The 21,327-nt window shown below is 48.5% G+C and overlaps 2 protein-coding genes across 5 annotated transcripts in view; both read right to left on the bottom strand.

Annotated features, from left to right (window-relative positions):
* Positions 1 to 310: 310 nt before the first annotated feature.
* LOC116147661 (probable E3 ubiquitin-protein ligase makorin-1) lies at positions 311 to 5,834 on the bottom strand. The gene is made up of 6 exons (XM_031434870.2): positions 5,736 to 5,834; positions 3,792 to 3,895; positions 3,470 to 3,642; positions 3,245 to 3,355; positions 957 to 1,092; positions 311 to 710 (listed from the first exon to the last, which is right to left on the bottom strand). Exons 1-6 carry the CDS (start codon positions 5,809 to 5,811, stop codon positions 573 to 575), a joined length of 738 nt encoding a protein of 245 aa, XP_031290730.1. The 5' UTR covers positions 5,812 to 5,834; the 3' UTR covers positions 311 to 572.
* A 5-nt stretch (positions 5,835 to 5,839) lies between these two features.
* The window catches only part of PPARD (peroxisome proliferator activated receptor delta), a 72,552-nt gene continuing 57,064 nt past the window's right edge, over positions 5,840 to 21,327 (bottom strand). For 3 of the 4 annotated variants that reach the window (XM_010994497.3, XM_031434871.2, XM_010994498.3), the window contains 5 exons: positions 20,662 to 20,816; positions 19,824 to 19,962; positions 18,424 to 18,626; positions 17,804 to 18,254; positions 14,806 to 17,032 (listed from right to left, as the gene is read on the bottom strand). In XM_010994497.3, the coding sequence (XP_010992799.1) occupies positions 16,785 to 17,032; positions 17,804 to 18,254; positions 18,424 to 18,626; positions 19,824 to 19,962; positions 20,662 to 20,816 (1,196 nt within the window). In that variant the 3' untranslated portion in view covers positions 14,806 to 16,784. Of the gene's footprint in view, positions 5,978 to 6,157; positions 6,278 to 14,805; positions 17,033 to 17,803; positions 18,255 to 18,423; positions 18,627 to 19,823; positions 19,963 to 20,661; positions 20,817 to 21,327 lie in introns of those variants that run through there. The other variant, XM_064476418.1, reaches the window with a different exon arrangement.

Raw genomic sequence — 21,327 nt, 5'->3', positions numbered from 1 at the left:
GCTCATGCCCATCAAGGTTTACATTCTAGCAAAGGAGAAGGAGAGTAGGGAGGAAAGTTCTAAGCGTGGTTCAAGAACCCTGGGGGAATCCTGGAGACCTTTGCATGGAATCCATGACATTTTTACTATTTATACAATACCTAAAATGTTCTTTGCCCTTTCTGCTCTCATTCTCTTAGAAGCATAATGTGAAGTTTTCCAGAGGTTAAATGATGAATGATACTGCAACAGACTGCAGAAGCAACTCTTGACTGGGGTGGGAGGGCACCTGGGCTATGAGCAGACACTCTTCAGACACCAGCAGTGATGGCTTAGGCGCATTTTATTGGTTTTCTTTCAGAATTTGTCTACAAAAGAGCAAAGTTAAAAACCAAGTCCCCGGCAAGAAGGTGAGAACCCTTCCTCTTTCCAAAAGCCCTCTCTCATCCCCATGTTCCCCAACTGTGTCACTGCTGCGGTTCATGGGGGTGGAGGGCTTGCTACTTTCACCCCCCACCAAGCCCAAAAAGGGAAAAGACCTACCACCTAGCAACCCCTGCCCCTCGGCCCCATCCCCCACATGTTGATCCTGGTTACAGGAGGCAGTGGTAAGAACTGTTGGGGTCCAGTGGGAGTTCTGAACCCCAGAAGGCCATGGCCAGGGCACAGTCCATGAAGAACACTTCCTCCTCTGGTTCCGTGCCCCCTAGGTACGCTGTTGTGCCCACCACCTGGGAGTAAAGAAAGAAATCAGTGAAAACCCATCAGCTTCAATTCCAGTTGTGCCAAGTACAAGGGAATCAAGGCTGACACAGGAGGTTGTGTGGGTTGTACATAGCATAAAAGTCCCACATCTAAGCAGGCACCATTAATGTCATGGCCATCATACACAGGTTTTACATTTATCAGAGACATATTATAAACCATGACCAGCAGCTTCCCCCACCCCATATCCCTGCTGATACCACCTCACTCACAGAGGCCAGTTGCATACTCTTGGTCCAGGGAGGATCAGAGGTCAGGGCCTTATCTGGGAGCTGGTGCAGGTAAATGCAGTCAGCCTGAAAGGGGCAGCGGCCATTCCCCTGTATGAAGAACCGGCATCGAATCTGGCTATGAGAGGGCAAAAGGAGAGAAGACCATCACCTTCAAGCCCAGTTGCCCCCAAAACAAGGGACCCTCAAGGCTGATATGTAAGGTTGGGTAGGTTGTACACAGCACAAAGGCACCACATCTGTGCCGGCACCACTAGCATCAGAGACAAGTGTAGATGTTACACCTATTACAACTATTTCCCAGCAGATGGCAGTAAAGTGTCTTAAGGGGTGCCTGCCTTTCTTACAAATCCTACAGTCTCTGGGACAGTAGTGACCCTAGGAATCTCCTTTCCCTTTCTGAACTAAGTTTCAATGATACCGCCAAAGGAGGGGGGAATAGCAGATCACCCTGCAATGTGTCTCTGTAACCAAGTAAGAACAATGTGCTGTTCTGAGGGATGGTCTTATGATTAGGTAATTGCTAGCTAATGAAATTCATTGAGAAGTTTCCCATTTCTGAAATTTCAAATTTCACTCTGTGAAAGGTTAGATTACAGGAGAGGTTTGTGGGCAATTTGTGATCTGCTTAAGTAGGACCAGTTTTTGCCTGCACAGAAAGATGGGCGAGAGAGAAGAAAAGACAAAGCGCGTATTTATAGCCTTTTTCTGCGTCAGTTCTCTGCTTGACTCCAAAACAGTTGAGTCTTTCCCACTTCCTGCCATCCCAGCATGAATGCAGGACCCCACTGACCACCAAGCTGGGAGCCTGGGAACTCCTCTAAATGGCTATCTCTTCCTCTTCCTCCTCCTACCATTTGACCAAAACTAGCATTAGGAACCCCTCCATCCAGATAGCCTTCAAAAACCCCACACTGTCCAAATTCCCCATCAGCCTCCCTCACCCACCCTCATGTGACACTACCAGACCTGTGTCCACCTATGCTGCAGACATTAGTCATCTTAAATTTTCCTTTCAGCCTCATGGTCAGTTGGCTACCCAGTCTGGCCCTACTTCCTCTCAAGTCAATATCCTCCCCACCATTCCTTCTAGTACATGCTAGGAGTCAGAATGCCTGGGTTCAAAGCCCACTTCTGCCCTGAAGTCCCACAGACCAGGCTCTAGTTTCTCCTTTTGCAGGTGGGGGCAGTAAGAGACCCTACATCATGGCGTTTATGACGCGCAGTCTGTCATCCAGGATGAACGCTCCATGTCATTGTCTCCTATCACACCCGGGCCTGGGTACTCCCCTCTGGCCCAGACAACTTCGGAAGGCTCCCCACCGTACCCCAGCTGCAGAATTTCCCCACTTCAACCTCTCTACCTGGGGTGCTCTCAGTTTTCTCCTCCTGAGGAGCCCCTACTCCTCCTCCAACACCCAGCTCTCCCTGCTCTGTGAGACTCGCCCCACATTTTGTTCTCAGTAACTTTGTTAATGCAGCTATTACAGTCACAGGCACAATCCAAGTGTCTTCCCAACAAGGTTGAATGTCTCACAGGAAGAGACCAATCTTCTTTATCCCACCTTTTATCCAACTATACTTTGTATATGTCAAATATAATAAACCCTTTGGAAAGGTAGAATTAAGAACCTGGAACTGGGGGGTGGGGTTGTATAGCTCAGTGGTAGAGCACATGCTTAGCATGCATAAGGTCCTGGGTTCAATCCCCAATACCTCTATTTGAAAAAAAAAAAAAAAGAAGGAGGAGGAGGAGGGGGAAGATAGGGAGGAGGAGGAATTGTAGCTAATTCCAGATTTTGAATAAAGTCTACCCTCCCGCCAAGAGATTAAAACCTACCCAACTTTCCCCTGTCTCTGAGGGCTGCCTTTCAGTCTCCTTCTCAGAGACTCTATGTTTTCAAAGATCATCTAAGCAAACAACGTGTATTCATAACAATTTACTTCCCTGTGTCAAAAACACAAGTCAGAAACAAAAGCCAAGCTAAGCTTCCCATTGTGCTAAGAGAACCAGAGTTGCCCTGCATCGATCCTGAGCCAGGCTAGAAGGGAAACTTGGCCTTGCTCTTCTGCTGCTGTCTCAGGCACTCACTATTATTTACTGGGATTTCTGAAATAGTGGAAATAGCTCACACCCTCGCCTGCCATCTCCATCACTCCGAATGTCCAGGATTTGGGGGATCCTAGGTTGGGAACTGCAGCTTAGCCAGCATGGATTAGGGACTCCTCCCCTCTTTCCTAACCTGAGTCATGTGCCCCCTGCAGGTTACCTGGTCCGAGCCTTGAAGTTCCTAATGAGTTGCTCCTTCTTAGGCCCCTTGCTCACCCAGAATTTGCAGGGGATGATGTAGCTGGAATGGACACGGCACTGGGGACAGGCCCTGCGAGGTGGGGTGGGACGTGAGAGAAGAGGAGGCTCAAGCCCACCAGCTGGCCTCCGAGCCCACATCTCTTTGGGGCCTTTCCCTGCCTACTGGCCCCTGCATGACACTGACTTGATGACATCCAGCGGGAAGTCCTGTCGGCTCTTCCGCCAGGTGCGCAGGCAGCCCAGGCAGTGGGCATGGCCACAGTTGGGCAGGATGCCGAAGATCCGCTGGGCTTCTGGCTTGTCCCACACCTTGTCCATGCAGATGCCACACATGATGTCCCGACTGTCATGCTCCCTCTGCAGCCACGGGCAGGGTTAGAGCACATACCCCCTCAAATACACACACACTCACAGCCACCCAAATATAGCCCCAGGGACCCTCCTCCAGCATGTCTGGGCATCCCAGAGGTCCACCATGGCATCCTCTGCCCCTTCCCCTCAACTACCTGCTGCACCTCAAGGTCCAGGCTCTGAAGTGGGGCCAGAAGCTCCCAGATAGGGTCTGACTTAGGCTGAGGCTTCTGAGAGTAGCTGTGGCCACCATCAGCAGCTGTTGGAAAAAACTAGGTCCATTCATTCACTCATTCATGTGGCATCTACTGAGCATCTGCTGTCTGCAAGGCTCTGTTCGCGCATAAAGTTCTGCCCCCAGTAGCTCAAGGCCTAATCAGAATTATAAGCTTCAAACACAACTATTTAGAACTGTGCTGTTCAATAGGACAGCCACCTGCCATATGTGGCTATTGGGCACCTGAAGTGGAGCTAGTCTGAACTGGGATATGTTGTAAGTGTAAAATATACATGAGATTTTGAAGCTTAGTACCAAAAAGCCTCTAAAAATGTCTCCTTAATAGCTTTTTATATTGATTACATATTGAAATGATAATATTAGATATGTAATCTTTGATATATTGAGTTCAATTAAATGTATTAAAATTTATTTCACCTGTTGCTTTTTACTTTTATGATATCTTTTTTTTAATGAAAGTACTGGGGATTGAACCCAGGACCTCATGCATGCTAAGCACACACTGTACCGCTGAGCTGAAACCTCCCCTCACTTTTTACTTTTTTTTTAATGTGACTATAAGAACATTTATGATTACATATGTGAATTGTAAAATGGTGCAGCCACATTGGAAAACAGTTTGGTGGTTCCTTAAAATATTAAACATAGGGTTAACATATGATCCAGCAACTCTACTCCTGGGTATATACTCAAGGGAAATGAAGGTGGGAGGGTATAGCTCAAGTGGTTAGAGTACATGCTTAGCATGCAGAGGTCCTGGGTTCAATCCCTAGTACCGCCTCTAAAAAGTAAAATAAATAAACCTAATTATCTCCCCCCCCCAAAAAAAAGTTTTAAAAAGCCAATTAGCCAGCTTAAAAAAAGAGAGAAATGAAAATACACATCTTACAATAACTTGTACATAAATGCTCATAGTGACCTTATTCATAGAAGCCCAAAAGCAAAAACAACCCAAATGTCCATCAACTGCCGAATGAATAAAACAAAATGTGGTATATATCCATACAATGGGATATTATTTGGCCATAAAAGGGAATGAAGTACTTATATATGCTACAACATGGATAAACCTAGATAATATTATACTAAGTAAAAGAAGCCACTCACAAAAGACCATATGTTGTATGATTTCAGTTATATGAAATGTCCAGAATGGGCAAATCCATGGAGACAGAAAGTAGCTTAGTGGTTGCCAGTGGCTGGGAGGGGTAGAGGGTGCTGCTAATGGGTTTCTTTTCAGCGTAGTGAAAAGCTTCTAAAATTAAATAGTGGTAATGTTTGTACAACTCTGAATACACTGTATTACATTGAATTGTACACTTTAAATTGGCGAATTTTTTAGTTTGTGAATTATATCTCAATATAGCTGTTACAAAAAATTACATACATGACATACTTCTGTTGGGCAGCACTGAATAAGAGCAATAATTAAAAAAAAACCACTAACATTTAGTGTTTGCTCTGTGCTAAGTACTGTGCTAAGCACATCACAGCTATGAACTCATCGCACCCTCACACAACCCTGTGAGGTAGGTACTATTATCAGTGGCCTTTTGTAGATGAGGCAATTGAGGCCCAGAGAGGTTAAGTGACTTGTTCAAGACCACACAGCCCCTAAGTGATGGAGCCAGCATTTGAAACTAAGTGGTTTGACTCCACAGGCACCATGGTATTCTGCTTCTAGGGCAGTATTCTGTTTCTAGAACACAGAAAGCAACAGAGTCGGAGGAAACTTCCCCTCTGCCTGGGAATCTTGAGGAGGGAGAGGGGTGGAAAGAAATAGAAACTTGCTCAGAGACAGAGCAGGAACCCTGGTCTCAGATCCCACTAGTGCCCACCTGCAGTGCCCCTGATGACTCACATGATGGCAACAGGGACTTCCAGGAACTGCCACCAACCTCCTCAGCCTTGTCGAACTCCTCCAAGCCAGGCTCCATGCCCCGATACCCCCTGGCCCAGCCCCAACCCACAGCCACAGAGGGCAGGTAGGTGGGCTCGGACCCCCTGCGGGTCAGCCCCAGCTGGGATCCTGGCAGGGTGATCTGTGGCTCTGAGTGGCGGCGGCCCCACTCAAGGTGGTGGGGAGGCTGTGGGTGCTGGTAGCTGTAGGGAGGAAGGAAAAGGTAAGGAGACAAGGCTGGCCCCTCCTGGGCTCAGAGCTAGCTCAGCCTAGACCTTGGAGCTGAGTAGGCAGAGGAGGCTCTGGGAGGATGCATGGTCCATCAGAGATGATCCCTCCCAAGTCCCCCAGCCTGCCCCCATTCCAGGAGAAGAGGGGCTTACCTGCACCGACCTCCGTGGAAGCAGAAGCCTCGCTGGAAGTATCTGCAGACTTGGGATGCCTTCCGGTCTTGAGCAAAGCAGCAGCTCGAGCCCCAGTGGCAGGCTTCTGGGTCAAAGTTCCTAAGAGATTGTCTGAGTCACGCCGAGCCCCATTTTAGTTCCTGCCTTAGTGATCCTTATAGAAAGAGGCCGTGTGGTACAAGAACACAGGCTCCAGAGATGGTCCTGTGTTCAAAGCCTGGCCCCTCTGGGTAACCCTGGGTGGGTAACTCAACTTCCCAAAGCTTGGTTTCCTCACTCTTAAAAATCAGGGTGACAACACCTCACTGTTACCTCAGGGATGTTGTGAGGGCTTTTGAAGATTTCACACAATGCACAAAGCAGGTGCTCGTAAATCACAGGGATTCCTAGGACATTCTCCAAACACAGAGGCTTGTGATTTCTGGAGTCAGAATTCTGAGTTCAGATTCTGGTACCAGGGTTGGCTCCTTGGGCACAGGCCTGTGTTGTCACACAGGAGCCCCACACTTGCTTTAAAGCTCTGCTGTTGCCATCTTAAAATTATTAAATTTTTGAGCAAGGAGCCCTGATTTTCATTTTGTGCCAGGTCTCACAAATGATATAGCTAGTTCTGCCAGGTACCACTATTTCTTGGTTGTATGATCTTGGACAATTTTTCCATGCCACAGTTTCTTCATGTGTAAGATGGGAATAATATTAGTACCTACTTCACGGGGTGATGTAAAACTTAAATGAGACAGTATATGTAGAAGTACAGTCATCCCTTGGTATCCTTGCGGAATTTGCTCCAGAACCCCTGTGGACACCAAAATCCACAGATGCTCAAGTCCCGTATATAAAATGGCATTATTTGCAGATAACATACGTACATCCTCCTGTATACTTGAAATCATCTCTAGATGACTTATAATACCTCATACAATGTAAATGCTATGTAAATATTTGCTGCTATGCAGCAAATATGAGTTTTGCTTTTTGGAACTTTGTGGAATTTTTCTCCCAAATATTTTCCATGTGGGGTACAGAACCCGCAGATACTCAGGGCTGACTGTACCTGGCACGTAGCAAGCCCTCAATAAATATTAATTGTTCTTATTACTCTGCTGACATCATCATCGTCATCACCACTACTATAGGGACATTTGAGGGTCAGGGTGGGAGGAGCCTGAGTTGGGAAGATGTTTACTGAGAGTCTACTAGGTGTCCAGGCCTGAGCGAGGGCTCTGGGGACCTGCACTCTTGTCATGTGCTTCCTTGCCCAGAGGGGGAATGAGCCCACGTGTGAAGTGGCTGGGACAGAGGCCGGACTCTAGTCCCAAGAGAACAAAGACTGCCAGTCTACACAGGGGCTCTGCCATAGAGTGGTCCCCACCTCCCCCCACCCAGAGAATGTCTAAGAGACTCTGAGTTAAGTGGTGAAGGTGCCAGACCGTCAGTCACATGGTCCTTCATTTGTAAGAACACGTGGAGCCCCTGGACATGGAAGTTGCCTGTGGAGCTCCCTGAAGTGATGAAGCAGAGAACCAACAAATCAGGGCCAGGAATGGGGGGAGGCATGGGAGGCTGTCACCTTGGACACAAAAATTCAGAGGAATGCCAAAAAAACTCAGTAATAAGAAGTAATATTTTAGTGTGTTTTTTTTAAAAAAAGATCAAAATTTATGCAAAAACAATCCATGATGAACAAAATATCAAATTTTTAAATAAAGACAAGATTCAACCCTGCACAACATACCTTACTTGCCTCTCTCAGCCCAGGCCCTGCAACAAGGACATGGATAACCAAGACAAACACAGATGATGGGAAGAGCTCAGGCAGAAATAAAAGGCTGGCAGGATGGAGATCTGCTTTAGACAGAGTGGTCAGGGAAGGCCTTTGAGGAGGTGCCAGTAGTAATACGCATTAGTCCAATGATTATTATTATACTATTACATAGCATAGCACTTATAATAATTATTGTGGCTGCTGTTATTGTTGTTATTTTTATAGAAGCACATGTGAGGGTCAGGAGGGTAATGTAAGATCACTAAACAGTAATTTTTTTAAATTATTTATTTATTTATTTAATCTTTTTTTTCAGAGAGGAGGTAATTAGGTTTATTCATCTATTTACTTAATGGAGGTCCTGGGGCTTGAACCCAGGACCTCGTGCATGCTAGGCATGCTCTCTATACCACTGAGCTATACCCTTCCCCCTAAACAATAATTTTTAATTTTAATTCAGATCACTGTCATTTTTTTCATTTAACTCAGAAGAAATTCAAAGAATTGAGTGCCCCTCCTGTAACAAATCACCTTCCATTTCCATTTGCTTATTTATGTGAAGATTTCTCAGTACTTCCCTTCATAAATAGTAAAAATAGAAGGGGGAGAGGGTATAGCTTAAGTGGTAGAGTGCATGTTTAGCATGTGCAAGATCCTGGGTGCACAAGGTCCTGGGTTCAATCCCTACCTCCTCTAAAAACAAACAAATAAATAAACCTAATTCCCCTCCCCCCCAAAAAAACAACAAAAAAATTGATGTCAAATACTGTCTTATTCTAACAATAAGTAATGCTTATTCGTGGATATATGAGCTTTCTTGGAGGGGAAAAAAAAGCAATGGCCCCATCTAAATTTTCTAAAGAAAATTTTTTGTTATTTAGTAATTAACTGTGGAAGTGTATAATATATTTATGTTGTTTTGATCAATTGAGTACTACTAATAACTAAATTTAGACAAAAATTAAATTTCTGTTTAAGAAATATTTTTGTTGCAGGAATAGATAATATTGTGATCAGTAAAAGCCTAAGAATAAAAATATTTGTATTAGGATAAAATTCTGTGGGCAAAGTAAAATGGGTATTGAAGGAGAAAAAGGAATTATGTAAAACTGGAAAGCACTGGTTACGTATATTTTTATATGGATGACATTATATGTGAAATCTCTCTGGTATTTAGATGCCACTGGATACATCAAAAGAATAACGTACTTATTCAAATCCACCCTGCTCACCTGCTATTGCTGGTCAGCTGTCCACACAGCAAGTTCATTGGCAGGACCCAAAGCAAGCAGCCTGAAATACCTTGGATTGAGATTCTGCACAGAACTCCAGCCCCAGCCCAGTACCCCCATGGTGCTTATAATCATTCTCACTGCCTGGCCTGGAAAACCGAGAAGCTCCTGCAGGAAGATTGAGGGCAAGTTCTTGTGGGCCGAGAGCTTTCAACACATTTGTCGAAATCTTGCCTGAAGTATCAGTCTTGGAGAAGCAAGATTCAGTAATGGGAAAAAAATGTTTGATTTAGTGTGTAACTTCTCTAAAAACATCTTTTAAAAATCTCTTTTGGAATTAAGAGTAATATAATTGCTATATTTTAAAATAGGACTACTTAGAATATATTAGAAATGGAAGCTTTGCAACAATTTATGATATGATGAAAACCATTAGATAACTTGGGAGCATGGAAGGAAACATGGTTTTTCAAATTTCTTTTAGGTTTATAGAAGATGCTGGCCTGGTATGTTTCTGCTCCCAATTATAAAGTGGGGAGTAGACAGGAAGAGGCTGGGGTGGGGTAGGGACCAGATCAGTGGTGAAGGTGACACCCAAAGTTAGGGAGGGTGGAGGGTGGGGTGAGAGGGAAATGAGTCACAAGAAAGGGGTGGGTGACCTGAGAAGAGAAGCCTCTTATCTCCTAGGGGAGGAATCAGTAACCTTCAGAGGAAGGGTTTGCAGGGCGCCTATCCCCAGTCCCCAGAGCTTTGCTTTTCCTAAAGACTACCCACGAGGCTGACCTCCAGGACTTCCTAGAGAGGCCACTACACTAGCTCTGTCACAAGCTGAGAGGTTCAGTGACAGAGCTCTCCCAGCATGTCCCAGGGGTTCTTAGCCCATGGGATGAGCCACAGCCAAAGGGGCTAGGGGCTTTGTGATCAATCGATTTGAGAAACTCTTCCTTCTATATTTTCTTAGAGTCGTGTTGTATATTGCTTATTGTACATGAACATATTAAAGGCTATGATAAGTCCTGCAAAGGAACCTATTTGATTTAACCCAGTATTGCTTAAACTTGTTTTTGTTGTTTGTTTCAGCCCTCCACCCAAACACCCTCAGCATATCAATAAAACACATTTTGTTTAGGGAGTTGTCAAATTAGCTCATTTAATCTTCAAAACAAGATTTCAAAGTCAGGAGACATTTTTTGTTTTCAAAATCAGAGGCTCAGAGGGGTCAAGTAACTGGTCTGGGACTCGAGCTAGCCCTATAACCCAGGTGTCCTCACTCAGCCCAATACTTCTCTAATTAACCAAGATTGACTTGGCAGAGATAAGGGCAGCTGGATTTGGGGAATTTCTTAAGCCAACTTCTGAGGCCAAGGGGTAGAGACAGAGCAGCAGAGATCATAGGTAATCCAGCCTGGGGAGACAACAAAAGCGGCTTGGTGTCTAGGGGGCTGGAGCATGGACTCTTGAGCAGTGAGCCAGGGTCACCAGGACTGGACAGTTGGCTGAGATCAGGGGGTGCAGAGGAGAGCCAGGGCTGAGGAAGGCAGGGTTGGGTACAGGAAAGTGGGAGACAGAGTCTGCCAAAGGAGCCCCCTGAGCAGGATTTTTAAAACTCAAGGGCCTAAACTTAGACGAGGATGCCATCTTCCTTCCTAATCTTTGGGCAGGGCCAGAAAAAATTGAAAAATCTTTAGTAACCCCACCACCTTATTTTTGTTTTTTGCCTTCTTGCTACCTGGCCTCCTTTCTTCCCAACTTGGGAAAACCACTTCACCCTGAGACCCTAAGATCTACAATTATCCCTGTTTTACCCAAACTCCAGGGAGAACTGGTCTCTTCCAGCTGTTGGCAAAACAAATCTGTGCTAAGGTATGAACATCTATCTGATGGAAGACCTAGGGAGCTAGTGTACCCAAAGGAATGACTCTCAAATGGTGTAATGTTCAAACTGAAGTGTTCCCATTCAAACATTTATGAACACCTGGCACCAGGCTATGTGTTGAGGCTACAAAGGTGACCAAGAGGCCAGATCCCACCCACAGGGAGCTGTTTGGTATTTCTGGGCAGAGAAACTTTTGTTGAGTGAAAGAAAAAAAAGGCAGGCGGGGAATCCCTGCCTTGAATGGTCAGACCCTGAGTGAGCCCTGACTCAGCTGTGCAGCCTTGGTATGGCTTATCCCCTTTCTGGTCTCAGTATCCTCCTCTGGACTATGAGGTGGGGAGAGATAATCTCTAGACTTCCAGATTTCTCTAGGGGCTAGGAAGCCCCTTCTCCCACCTGATGCACCCCAAATTCTTAGAGACTGCGGTTTCAGTGGCCAGGCCAAGCCCCAAAGACTTTTCTCCCACTTTCCTTATGTCCTCCCAAAACCCAGACTCCTACCTGCATGGCCGCTGGTTGTAGGGGGTGCTCTCCCCGCTACCGCCGCTGTGATCTGGCCCTGCAGGGTCCATCCCAGCTGTGGCCCCTAATGAGAATCAGGTAGGGTTGCTCCAGTGCTCCTTTATCCCTCCCTTTCAGGGCAGGGCCAAAGAGAGGAGGGGCTCTGCAGCCAGGTCCACCCCTCCCCAGGGTCCCAGGGCTGCAGGCAAGAGGGATGGAGAGTTGGAGACAGGATGGCTGAGAGGCTGGTCCTTGAGCTGCCCAATCCAGGCTGCAGATGTGGGTGGGGTGGGGCATGAAGGCTTTCAGGGATTCCTAGGTGATTACTGGAGGAAACTGGGGGATGGTTTAAGGATTTTAAGGGCCTCAGCAAGGACCACCATGAGAGGTGGCCAGGAGGGGGTTTGCCTGATGCTCTGTCCAATGAGGATGCTCCAGATTGGATGATAGCAAATCGGCCAGTCAGAGCCTCTCTCTTGGGCAGGATAAATGGCTGGTTGATTCATAGCCTGCAGAATTGGAGAACAAGGAGCTGGGCCTGTTGAGTACAGGTGAAAGGGGTACCAGGAGCCCTAACAGCCCTTCCAGCTCTATTTCCCTTCAATTCCTGTCTTACTCTTCCAAAGCCCAATATCTCTCCACTAGACCGCAATGCCCCCATGTGGGAGATAAATTGGGAAAGCTAAAAAGACCAAAGAAAAGGAATTCTTTAAAAAGTTAAAGGAAAGATTTTTTAAATTGAAGTTAAAAAGCTTCCTATGTCTATCAGAAAATTGAGACACTAGGTTGGGAAACCAAGAGTCTTGGACATCTTTGTTATTTCTTGAACTTTTGCTGGAGTAAAATTATTTTCTAGGTGCTGCCAATTTGCCCTCCATTGAGGCTGTGTCAGATTATACTCCTACCAACAGTATGACAGTGCCTGTTTCTGCACACTCTTGCCAACACAACTGAATGAAACTTGTCAGTATTTGTTAAACTGTTATGTAAAACAACAGTATCTCAGTTTTAATTTATATTTCTCTTACTATGAAATTAAACATCATTCCATATATTTTAGAGGTACTTCCTTTCCTGTTCATATCCTTTGCCTATTTTTCTACTGGGTTGTTGACCTTTTTACTCAATGATTTTAGGTGCCTTTTATATTGAGGAAACTAGCCTTTGTCTGATGTCATACTTTTTTTACATAGTCGATTTAAATTTTTTTCTTTATGGTTCCCCCGCCCCACAATGCAGAAGAAATTTTTAAAATGTGTATACAGTAAATCATTTCTTTTGGTGGGGGGAGGTAATTATGTTTAATTAATTCATTTTTTAACGGCAGTATGGGGGATTGAACCCAGAATCTTGTGCATGCTAAGCACACACTCTACCACTGAGCTATTCCCTAGCCCCCCCATAGTAACTTTTTTTTCACAATAAGACTTTCATCTTTTTATTTTATAGACTTGTAGTTTTGTGTATACTACCTGAAACTTAGAAATTTTTGTGTGTCTGCTAGATTTTTGAAAGGTCTGTCTACTTCAAGATAATATGCAATTTTTCCCATGTGTTTCTTCTAGTTTTTTTTAATGTATAAATATATCAGGTTTATCCATTTTTCTGTTGATGAACATTTTTGTTGTTTTTAAGTTTTTGCTATTGCTGTAATGAATTTGTATACGAGTCTTGGTGTAATTTGGTGGGTTTCACTCTAGGGTATTTTGTCAGGCTGGCTTCTCCAGGAAATAGATTTGGAGGTTTACTTGCAGGACACTCAGTGAGGAGTGCTCTTTAAAACACCTGTAAGGAACTGAAGGAAGCAGGACTGGACAGAGAGAGAAATTAAACTGCAATGTAGTTATGACAGAGGCCTCAGCTCCGGAGCTGGGATGATTCTTCCCATTGTCTCAAATTGGGGCAGGGAGGCTGGCCTCATACCCACGTGTTGGGTATAGGTGGCCCCCTGAGGAGGGGATGTGCTTATCCTGGGCAAGACAGCTCCCCTCACTAGGGGCAACTTCCTGAGAGGAACTCAGCTGTGAGCCCTGCCTACATGGAAATCATGCCTGGGTTCTGAGGAGCACATCTATGGGCATGTTTTAACTTTACTAGATTTTGCCAAATGTTTAAGTTGATTATAGCAACGTCCACTCTCTTCTGCAGTAGATGAGTTAGTATTGCTATTCTTCCTGTCCATGTTTTCTATCTTGGTTTTCCTATGCCATTTTCTGGGTAATTTCCACAGATCTTCTTTGAGGTGCAAAAGATGATTTTTTTGGCTATGTCTAATCTGTTTTTTAATTCATTGAGTTTTTTCCTTTGTTCTAGAAGTTCCAGGAATTTCTTTTAAAATGTTTGTTTTTTTTCCCCTTAACAAGCAAACTGTTTCTTTCTTATGGTTTTCATTTCTTTTTATTTTTTAATAATATAAAACTTGTCTTCTATGCTATAACCAACAGCTCTATTTTTTGATGTCCTGGGATGCTAACTTCACTGCTGGTTCTATTTGTTTTCATGCTGGCTTGTTTCTTCCTATTTGTAATTTTGTGAGAGTTCTGTACTGTCTGTCTCTCCTCCAGAAAGGTTTGTATCTGCTTTTTTCCAGGATCCCCAGAGATATTACCAGTGTGGGACTCACTTCTTCCTTTTTCTTTAATAAACTTTTTCAAGTTTCAGAAGTGTTATAGAATTATTGCAAACATAGTATCTTCTAATTCTCTTAAAGTCGTGTTCTTCTTTTTCAGCCTAAATTTTTTATTCACGTGTCCCGAGTCTCTGTGAAGATGGCGCCAAGGAAGAAAAGGAGGAAACCGGGTTGTCAGCTAAGGAGAGGGAAGCCCTGATGTCTTGTGGGGTTAAAAACTGACAGTGAATGACAGGCTTTGGATTTGCAAGTCCCACATTCCACCCAAGGCCCACCCAGGGGAAGCTGCCTCCTCACGGACCCTTCTGAGACCCTCCCAGACCCCCTCAGACCTATCCCTGGTTTGTGCCATGGTACCACACATCCTTTCCAGGGGGTGTGTATCCTTTTTCTCCTCCCACCCCAAATGCTCCCAGCACCACAGATCTGCTGAGCAGCGCAGAAGGTGAGGAGGAAAGATGGGCGGCTCTCACAAGCCAGAATCAACACCCCCGGCCAGCACTCCACAGTCTCATTTGCCCAGCCCGGTCTCCTGCTCTGTGCACTGGATATGGAAGAGGGAGAGGAGTTCGATCAGCCCCCAGGAAAAACACTGTAAAGAACTGAGTTAGCCTAAATCAACTCTTAAATATTTAATTCCCATTTATTTAAAGTTCCATCAGTCTGTGTACACTATTTATATTAAAAACACAGGAAGCTGGGGCTCCTAGCAAAAATATACATTTCAATTTTGGAGATTGTTTAGATACTGAGAAGAGCTGCATCCTCAGTACCAGACCTGGGCGGGGGATGAGGATGGGGGGGGGCGCTCAGTGCCTCTCCCTTCACAGCGCTGGCCCAAAAGGAGTGCCCCAACCCAAATCCCTGGTCAGCCGAGGATGGGAGTGGAGAGGGAAGAATCTTGCCAGCAGAGAGGGATCCTGGGGCATGGAAAGGCTCCTTGGGAAGGAAGAGCAGACAGGAACCAGAAAGCCTGGGTTCTAACCCCAAGCCTCCTGCCACCTTTCTCTGTGACCTCAGCCAGCCCCTCACCCCCCCAGGCCCGCTTCCTCCCTGGGAAAGCAGCCTGGGGGGCTCTCTGCTCCCTTGCTCAGAAGGGGCTCCAAGCTGTGATCCAGCTCTAACTCTGAGGCTAGTGCACTTCCCCGGGTAGAAGGGGGATGGGAGGGACAGGGCCCAGGAGAGGCACTGGGCCCAGTAAGGTCCCTGATCACTGGAGGTGCTGCAGGGAGAGTTCCAGGTGACCAGCTGGGCCAAATACAAGGAAAAGGAAGGGCAGCAGAGCTGCTGGGACAGATGGATGTCATAACACGCTGGGTAAGTTTATCCCAGGCGCCTCCACTGTGAACAGGTGCTGGGCTGGGTCAGCAGGACTCCTCTGCCCACCAAGGGATCTGGCCCAGCCCCGGGAATAAGGGCGCAGCTCTGCCGGTCCACCTGTAGCCCCTCTGGGCACTCACCTGTCTCTCAGAGGGGAGAGTGGGGGGTGTGGGACTTACAGGTAAAGTGATCTCAGTGCTCGTGGTGTGTGCTGGAGGGGCTCCAGGGAGTGTGTGGGGGGCGAGGGCTTCGGCTGGGCTGGAGCCAGTGTCAGTGTCTCCCGGCCAGAGAAAAGAGTGCATTTGAGGCCAGGCCCTAGCACTGGGCAGAGGGGTGGGAGTTGCAGTGCTGACACAACATGGGCAGGACTCGGTGGCTGCTGCAGAGGAGTGGAGAGTGGGGTGCTGACGGGGAAGCCACCCCAAGGCCTGGGGTCAGAATCAAGTTTACCATTTGCTGCCTTCCCTACCAAAGTCCACCTCCCTTGAGGGAGCTGCTCCTCTTCAATTGCGTTGGGGGGGGTGTGTTCCTACCTGGAGGGAACCCCACCTCTATCCAGGCTGGCAGGGGGGCATCCCCCAGCGGCCAGCACAGGGGGCCATCAGCGACAGTGGCCTGGAAGACCAGTGAAAAGAATGGAAGGGCGGTGGGTATCAGTGAGGCTGAGGCATGCTGCGGGAGCAGGGGTCCACTGAATCGGTACCAGCCTCAGCCTCAGGAGGGTGGGGACAGTCTGGGTGAGGTGTCCTCCCCCAGGGACCCAGTGACCCACTGCAGTCAGCCCAGGCCCTGCTTGGCTTCCCCAGGAAGCCAGGCCCAGAGAACTTAGTGTTTCTTTGTTTGGATGGCAGAGTCCTTTGCTGTGCAGACAGAAGTGAGGCCCTGCCCCTCGAAGGTGACCGTGGGTGCAGAGGGCAGGCCTTTCCCTTTCTGCTCTGGGGCCCCGGGGGCAAAAGCAGAGGTCCTGTTCTATGCTGCTGGTGAAATAACACAAACTGTCTCACAGGAAGAGAAAGAGGGACAGAGATGGAAAGAAGAGTGAGACTTACAGAGAGGAAACAGGAGACAGAGCAAAGAAATGAGAGAAGAAAGAAGGGCTGAGGAGGGAGACAAGGAAGGGAGAGGGAGGCAGGGGATACAGGGAGCGAGGGGCCGTGTGTCCAGGCAGCCGCGTATGTGATCCCGCAGCTGGGGCGCCACGCCGAGTGCTCAAGGGCTGGTCAAGGAGAAGTCCCGTGGGCGGCGCCTGCCCCGGTGCTCGGCCCTCCCAGGCCTGCTGCCCCTCAGTACATGTCCTTGTAGATCTCCTGGAGCAGGGGGTGCAGCGAGGTCTCTGTCTCGGTCTTCTTGATCCGCTGCATCATCTGAGCATGCTCGGTGACCAGCTGCCGCAGGTCAGCCATCTTCTGCAGCAGCTTGGGGAAGAGGTACTGTGCGTCGGGGTGGTTGGCCTGCAGGTGGAACTCGAGGGCACGCAGGATGGTGTCCTGGATGGCCTCCACCTGTGACACGTTCATGAGGCCTGGCCGGTCTGTGGTGGGCACAGGGCAGAGGTGTGGGGGGAAGCAGGCATACGTGGGATCTCAGAAGGGCAGAGGAGCTCCCCTAACCCTACCTGCATGGGTGACTGAACGCTGGGGACAGTGGGCCTGCTTGCTGTGACAGACACAAGCCCTGTGCTATCAGTGACTGTCCCTCTGAGTGTTCTAGTCCCCTACCTCCTTTACTCCCCCCGACTAGGCAGCATTGTATCATGGTTAGGAGACTCCCTGCCTGAATCCAAATTCTTTCTCTGCTACCGACTAGCGATGAGGCTACAGGCAGGTCACTCAGCCTCTCTGGACCTGTTTCCTCATCTGTAGAACGGGGATAACAGAAAGTACCTCTCACAGAGTTGTTACAAGGATTAAAGAGTTATAATTTAGGAAAAGGAACCAGAATGGTGGCTGGCATGAAGTAAGCTCTGTGCCACTGTCAGCATGCCATAGCAGCATGTCATATTTATTGTGTTGGAATTTGAAAAATTCAGGTAAAATACAGATTTCTCCACCACCAGAAATAACCCCCATCAACATGCTGGTATATTTCCTTTCAGTCTTTTTCCTATCTCCTCTCTGTCTACGTCAGATGGAGCTGGTTCTCACAGTTACTGCCTTACATGCTCCACAGCCACCATCACACAGACACTTCCCTATGCTGCCTGGTTTAGGCTCGGAGCCCTGCAGTGAGGGTCCAACCTCAGGAGTCAGCCCCCAGGAGGGCTGACGGTGTGGAGCTGGCCCACTGCCCCACCCTCACTTACCTCCACACAGAATGATGGCCGCGATGAAGAGAGCCAGGTCACTGTCATCAAGTTCCAGGGCATTGAACTTGACAGCAAATTCGAACTTGGGCTCGATGATGTCACTGAAGGGCTTTCGGAGGCTGCGCAGGAACTCACGGGTGACAAAGCCAGTGCCGTTGGCCACCAGCAGCCCGTCCTTATTGACAATAGAGGCCAGCATGGCGAAGATGGCCTCATGCACACCATACTTGAGCAGGGTCACCTGGTCGTTGAGGAAGAGGTTGCTGAAGCTGGGGATGCTCTTGGCGAACTCTGTGAGCTCACGCACGGTCTCCACCGTGGTACACTGGCAGCGGTAGAAGACATGCACGCTGATCTCCTTGTAGGGGGGCAGACCATTCACCAGCTGCTTCCATACCAGGCCCTTCTCCGCCTGCCACAATGTCTCGATGTCGTGGATCACAAAGGGCTGAAAACCAGGCCCTGTTAGAGGCCAGGCCTCGGGAGACCCCCGCCCATGTGTTACCCATACCCCCTGCCTGTACCACGAAGTGCGGGGAAGGAAGAGGCCTGGTTCTCCCAGGAGCCAGGCAGGGCCCCGAGCCCAGGATGCTGCCAAGCTGAGCAGTGACACTCACCGCCGTGTGGCTGGCCTTGCCGGTGAGGATGCCGCGGGCCTTCTTTTTGGTCATGTTGAAGTTTTTCAGGTAGGCATTGTAGATGTGCTTGGAGAAGGCCTTCAGGTCAGCCACCTGGGAGTTGTGCTGACTCCCCTCATTCGCCGTCAGCCCTGCCACCAGCTTCCTCTTCTCAGCCTCTGGCATCCGGCCAAAGCGGATGGCTGCATGGAAAAGGGGCCATCACGGAGGAGCCTAGGCAGAGGCCAGCATCTCTAACCTCCTCGTCCCTCCACAGGTACACAGGCCAAAGACAAAGACAGTTTTTGAGCACAGGGCCTTCAGAAGCTCTAGAGCCAGCAAGTTGGAATACCGGGGAACCCCTCCAGAATGTACGCTCCAGGGGGCAGCGCTTCTCTCTGTCTTGTTCACAGCACCCGGCACACAGGACTGTAACTCACGGAGTGACTGAGCCAGTCTGGCTGGAAGGTGGTGCGGCATGGTGGGCAGAAAGACTGACTTTGGTGTCAGAGGTCTGTGCTGTAAGTTCCAGCTCAGAAGCTTCCTAGCCATGTGACCTTAGGCAGGCTATCTCATTTTCTCTTTTTGTGAGAAAAATGGGGCTAATACTTAAATCTCACTAGATTGTCAGAACAACTGAGTAGAGTATTCACACAGTAAGCACTCAGAAACTGTAATGTATAGAATATGAATCTGGCTTCTTTCAGAGAAAAAGTGAGAAGAATTCAGTCAGCCCTGAGATCTCCTAGGAAACCCCCTCTCCCCACCCAAGGGATGGGGCCCTGGCAGATACAGACTAATGGGATCAAACCCCAGACCTGCCGCCCTCTAAGATGCCAGACAAGTACCTGTGGGTGGAGAAAACTGAACAAGAGGCTCTTCCCAGTCTGCTGGAGGCCTGACCCAGAGAGGCAAAGAGGGGGCAGGTGGACCATGCAAAACCTGCCTCTTTAAGTCTGAAGACAAGACTCTGCAGGAGGCCGAGAGCCCAGGGCAGAGCAGGTTCTGATCACTTACTGGCTCCTCAACAACCAAGAAGGGCTGAGGGGATCCTCGGCCTTGGCAGTGGCTTTTCATGCTGTGTCAGGTCATCCAAGACAGAATGGAGGTTCTGGGAGTGGGGTTTCCAACAATGTTGGAGTTGGGTTCAATTCCCAGTTCCCTTCTGGGCCAGAGAGGGTGAGTCTCAGGCACAGATAGGTGATGACTGCCGCCAGCCGGGGAAGCACAGCGGGTCCCGGCAGTCTGGGGAGGCAGACCCCATGCCAGCCAGTGTTGGCTGTGAGATCAGCAAGGTCAACAGAGACATGTGTGCTTACTGTGTGCTGGGCACTGCTGAGGGCCCCCCATCCCGGGCGCCCTGGAACCTGGCTTCAGCAGCATGGGACCCGTGCTCTCACCGTTGTGTGACATGCCCAACGCCAGGCATTTCTGGAAGCGGCAGTACTGGCACTTGTTGCGGTTCTTCTTCTGGATCTTGCAGATCCGCTCACACTTCTCGTATTCCAGCTTCATGCGGATCGTCCGACGGAAGAAGCCCTGCCAGGTGCGAACAGATGAGGAAGAGAAAAGCCACAAGGGAGGGGGAGAGGTTAAGAATCCTGCTCTGCCCACTGGGTTGCGCCAGGGGGCCTGATTATGCATAAAATGTAAAATTCCTGCAAACTGGAAGTAATGGGGGAAACTGGTTTTGGAGGGAAGAGGGAGAAAGAAAGTAAACTCTAAAGCTTTTGAAATAATTAAAATAATATACCATATTTACTGTAAGTGCTTCTTTGGTAACATAAAACTGTATTGTAGTTAACTTGATTTATTCATAAATGTATCTGGTTCTGCATCTTTTCTAGGTAGTCGTTTAACGAATAATATGAGAAAAGGCTTCAAGGCACAGGAAATCCTGACCTCTGGAAGATGGCTCAGCCCAAGACCCTCATTCTGATCTGCCTGTTTTCTTGTGTCAGGTCCCCGGTGGGTGCCAGGAACCCAGAGAGCCCAGGTGAATGACTGGGTCAGACCACCAGTGCCCAGCAGGTCAGGGCTGGGGAGGGAAGCCTTTGTCTCCAGCAGGGGCCAGCGCTAAGCCTGGAATGGGCCCAAGAGCCTGGCTGCCTCCCCGGCAGGAATTCCACAGTGGGAATGGTCAGGGCCCTGCCCAGCAGCAGGAAAAGTCTTTCTGGCAGGTCAACTAACCATGTGATCACAGCCCGAACAGGCAGCCACCCTCTCCCCTGGCCGTACCTTGCACCCCTCGCATGCGTGCACACCGTAGTGGAAGCCTGATGCCTTGTCCCCGCACACGCGGCACTCCATGTTGAGGCTGCCACACGAGGCCTCGTCACAGCCCATCTGCAGCTGGTCCAGCAGTGAGGGGGGGGAGCAGCTCCGGGAGAGGTCTGCAGACACAACACAAGGGTAGCTTCATGTTCCGCTGGGCCTGTGGGCCAGGGAAGGTGAGCAGAGCCCACAGGGCAGCACAATGGCGCAAAGAACTTCTGAATCACAGAGTCTTGGCTCAGAGGCTCAGCATCTTCATCCAGAATGTGGGGCTAATGACAGCTTCTCTGGGAGGGCAAGTGTCCAAAGCGTTTCCCCCAAATGGACACACAGCAGGTGTTTCAGAAATGTAGCTTATTATCTGGGGTAAGTCAGAGACTTCATGGGCTGAACTCACTGTTGGGGAGAAGGTGTGGTGAGGGGGGTGGCTATGTTTTGGGAGGAGGGGAACAAGAGGGAAGGAGCAGGCAGGCTCTCCTTAGGAAGTGGCTCTCCTGGCTTAAGAGGCTCTACTGTGTGGGCCTGCGGGGGATGGTGTGAAATGTGTTTTGGAGACTGGAGAAGTGCAGACCTCTGCAGAGCTCACCTTCCCCACCCCCGGAAACTGATTTCTGCATGGACTCCAGAGAT

The sequence above is a fragment of the Camelus dromedarius genome, chromosome 19, assembly GCF_036321535.1.
Source record: "Camelus dromedarius isolate mCamDro1 chromosome 19, mCamDro1.pat, whole genome shotgun sequence".
NCBI lineage: Eukaryota > Metazoa > Chordata > Mammalia > Artiodactyla > Camelidae > Camelus > Camelus dromedarius.
This window is presented reverse-complemented; position numbering and strand designations above follow the sequence as displayed.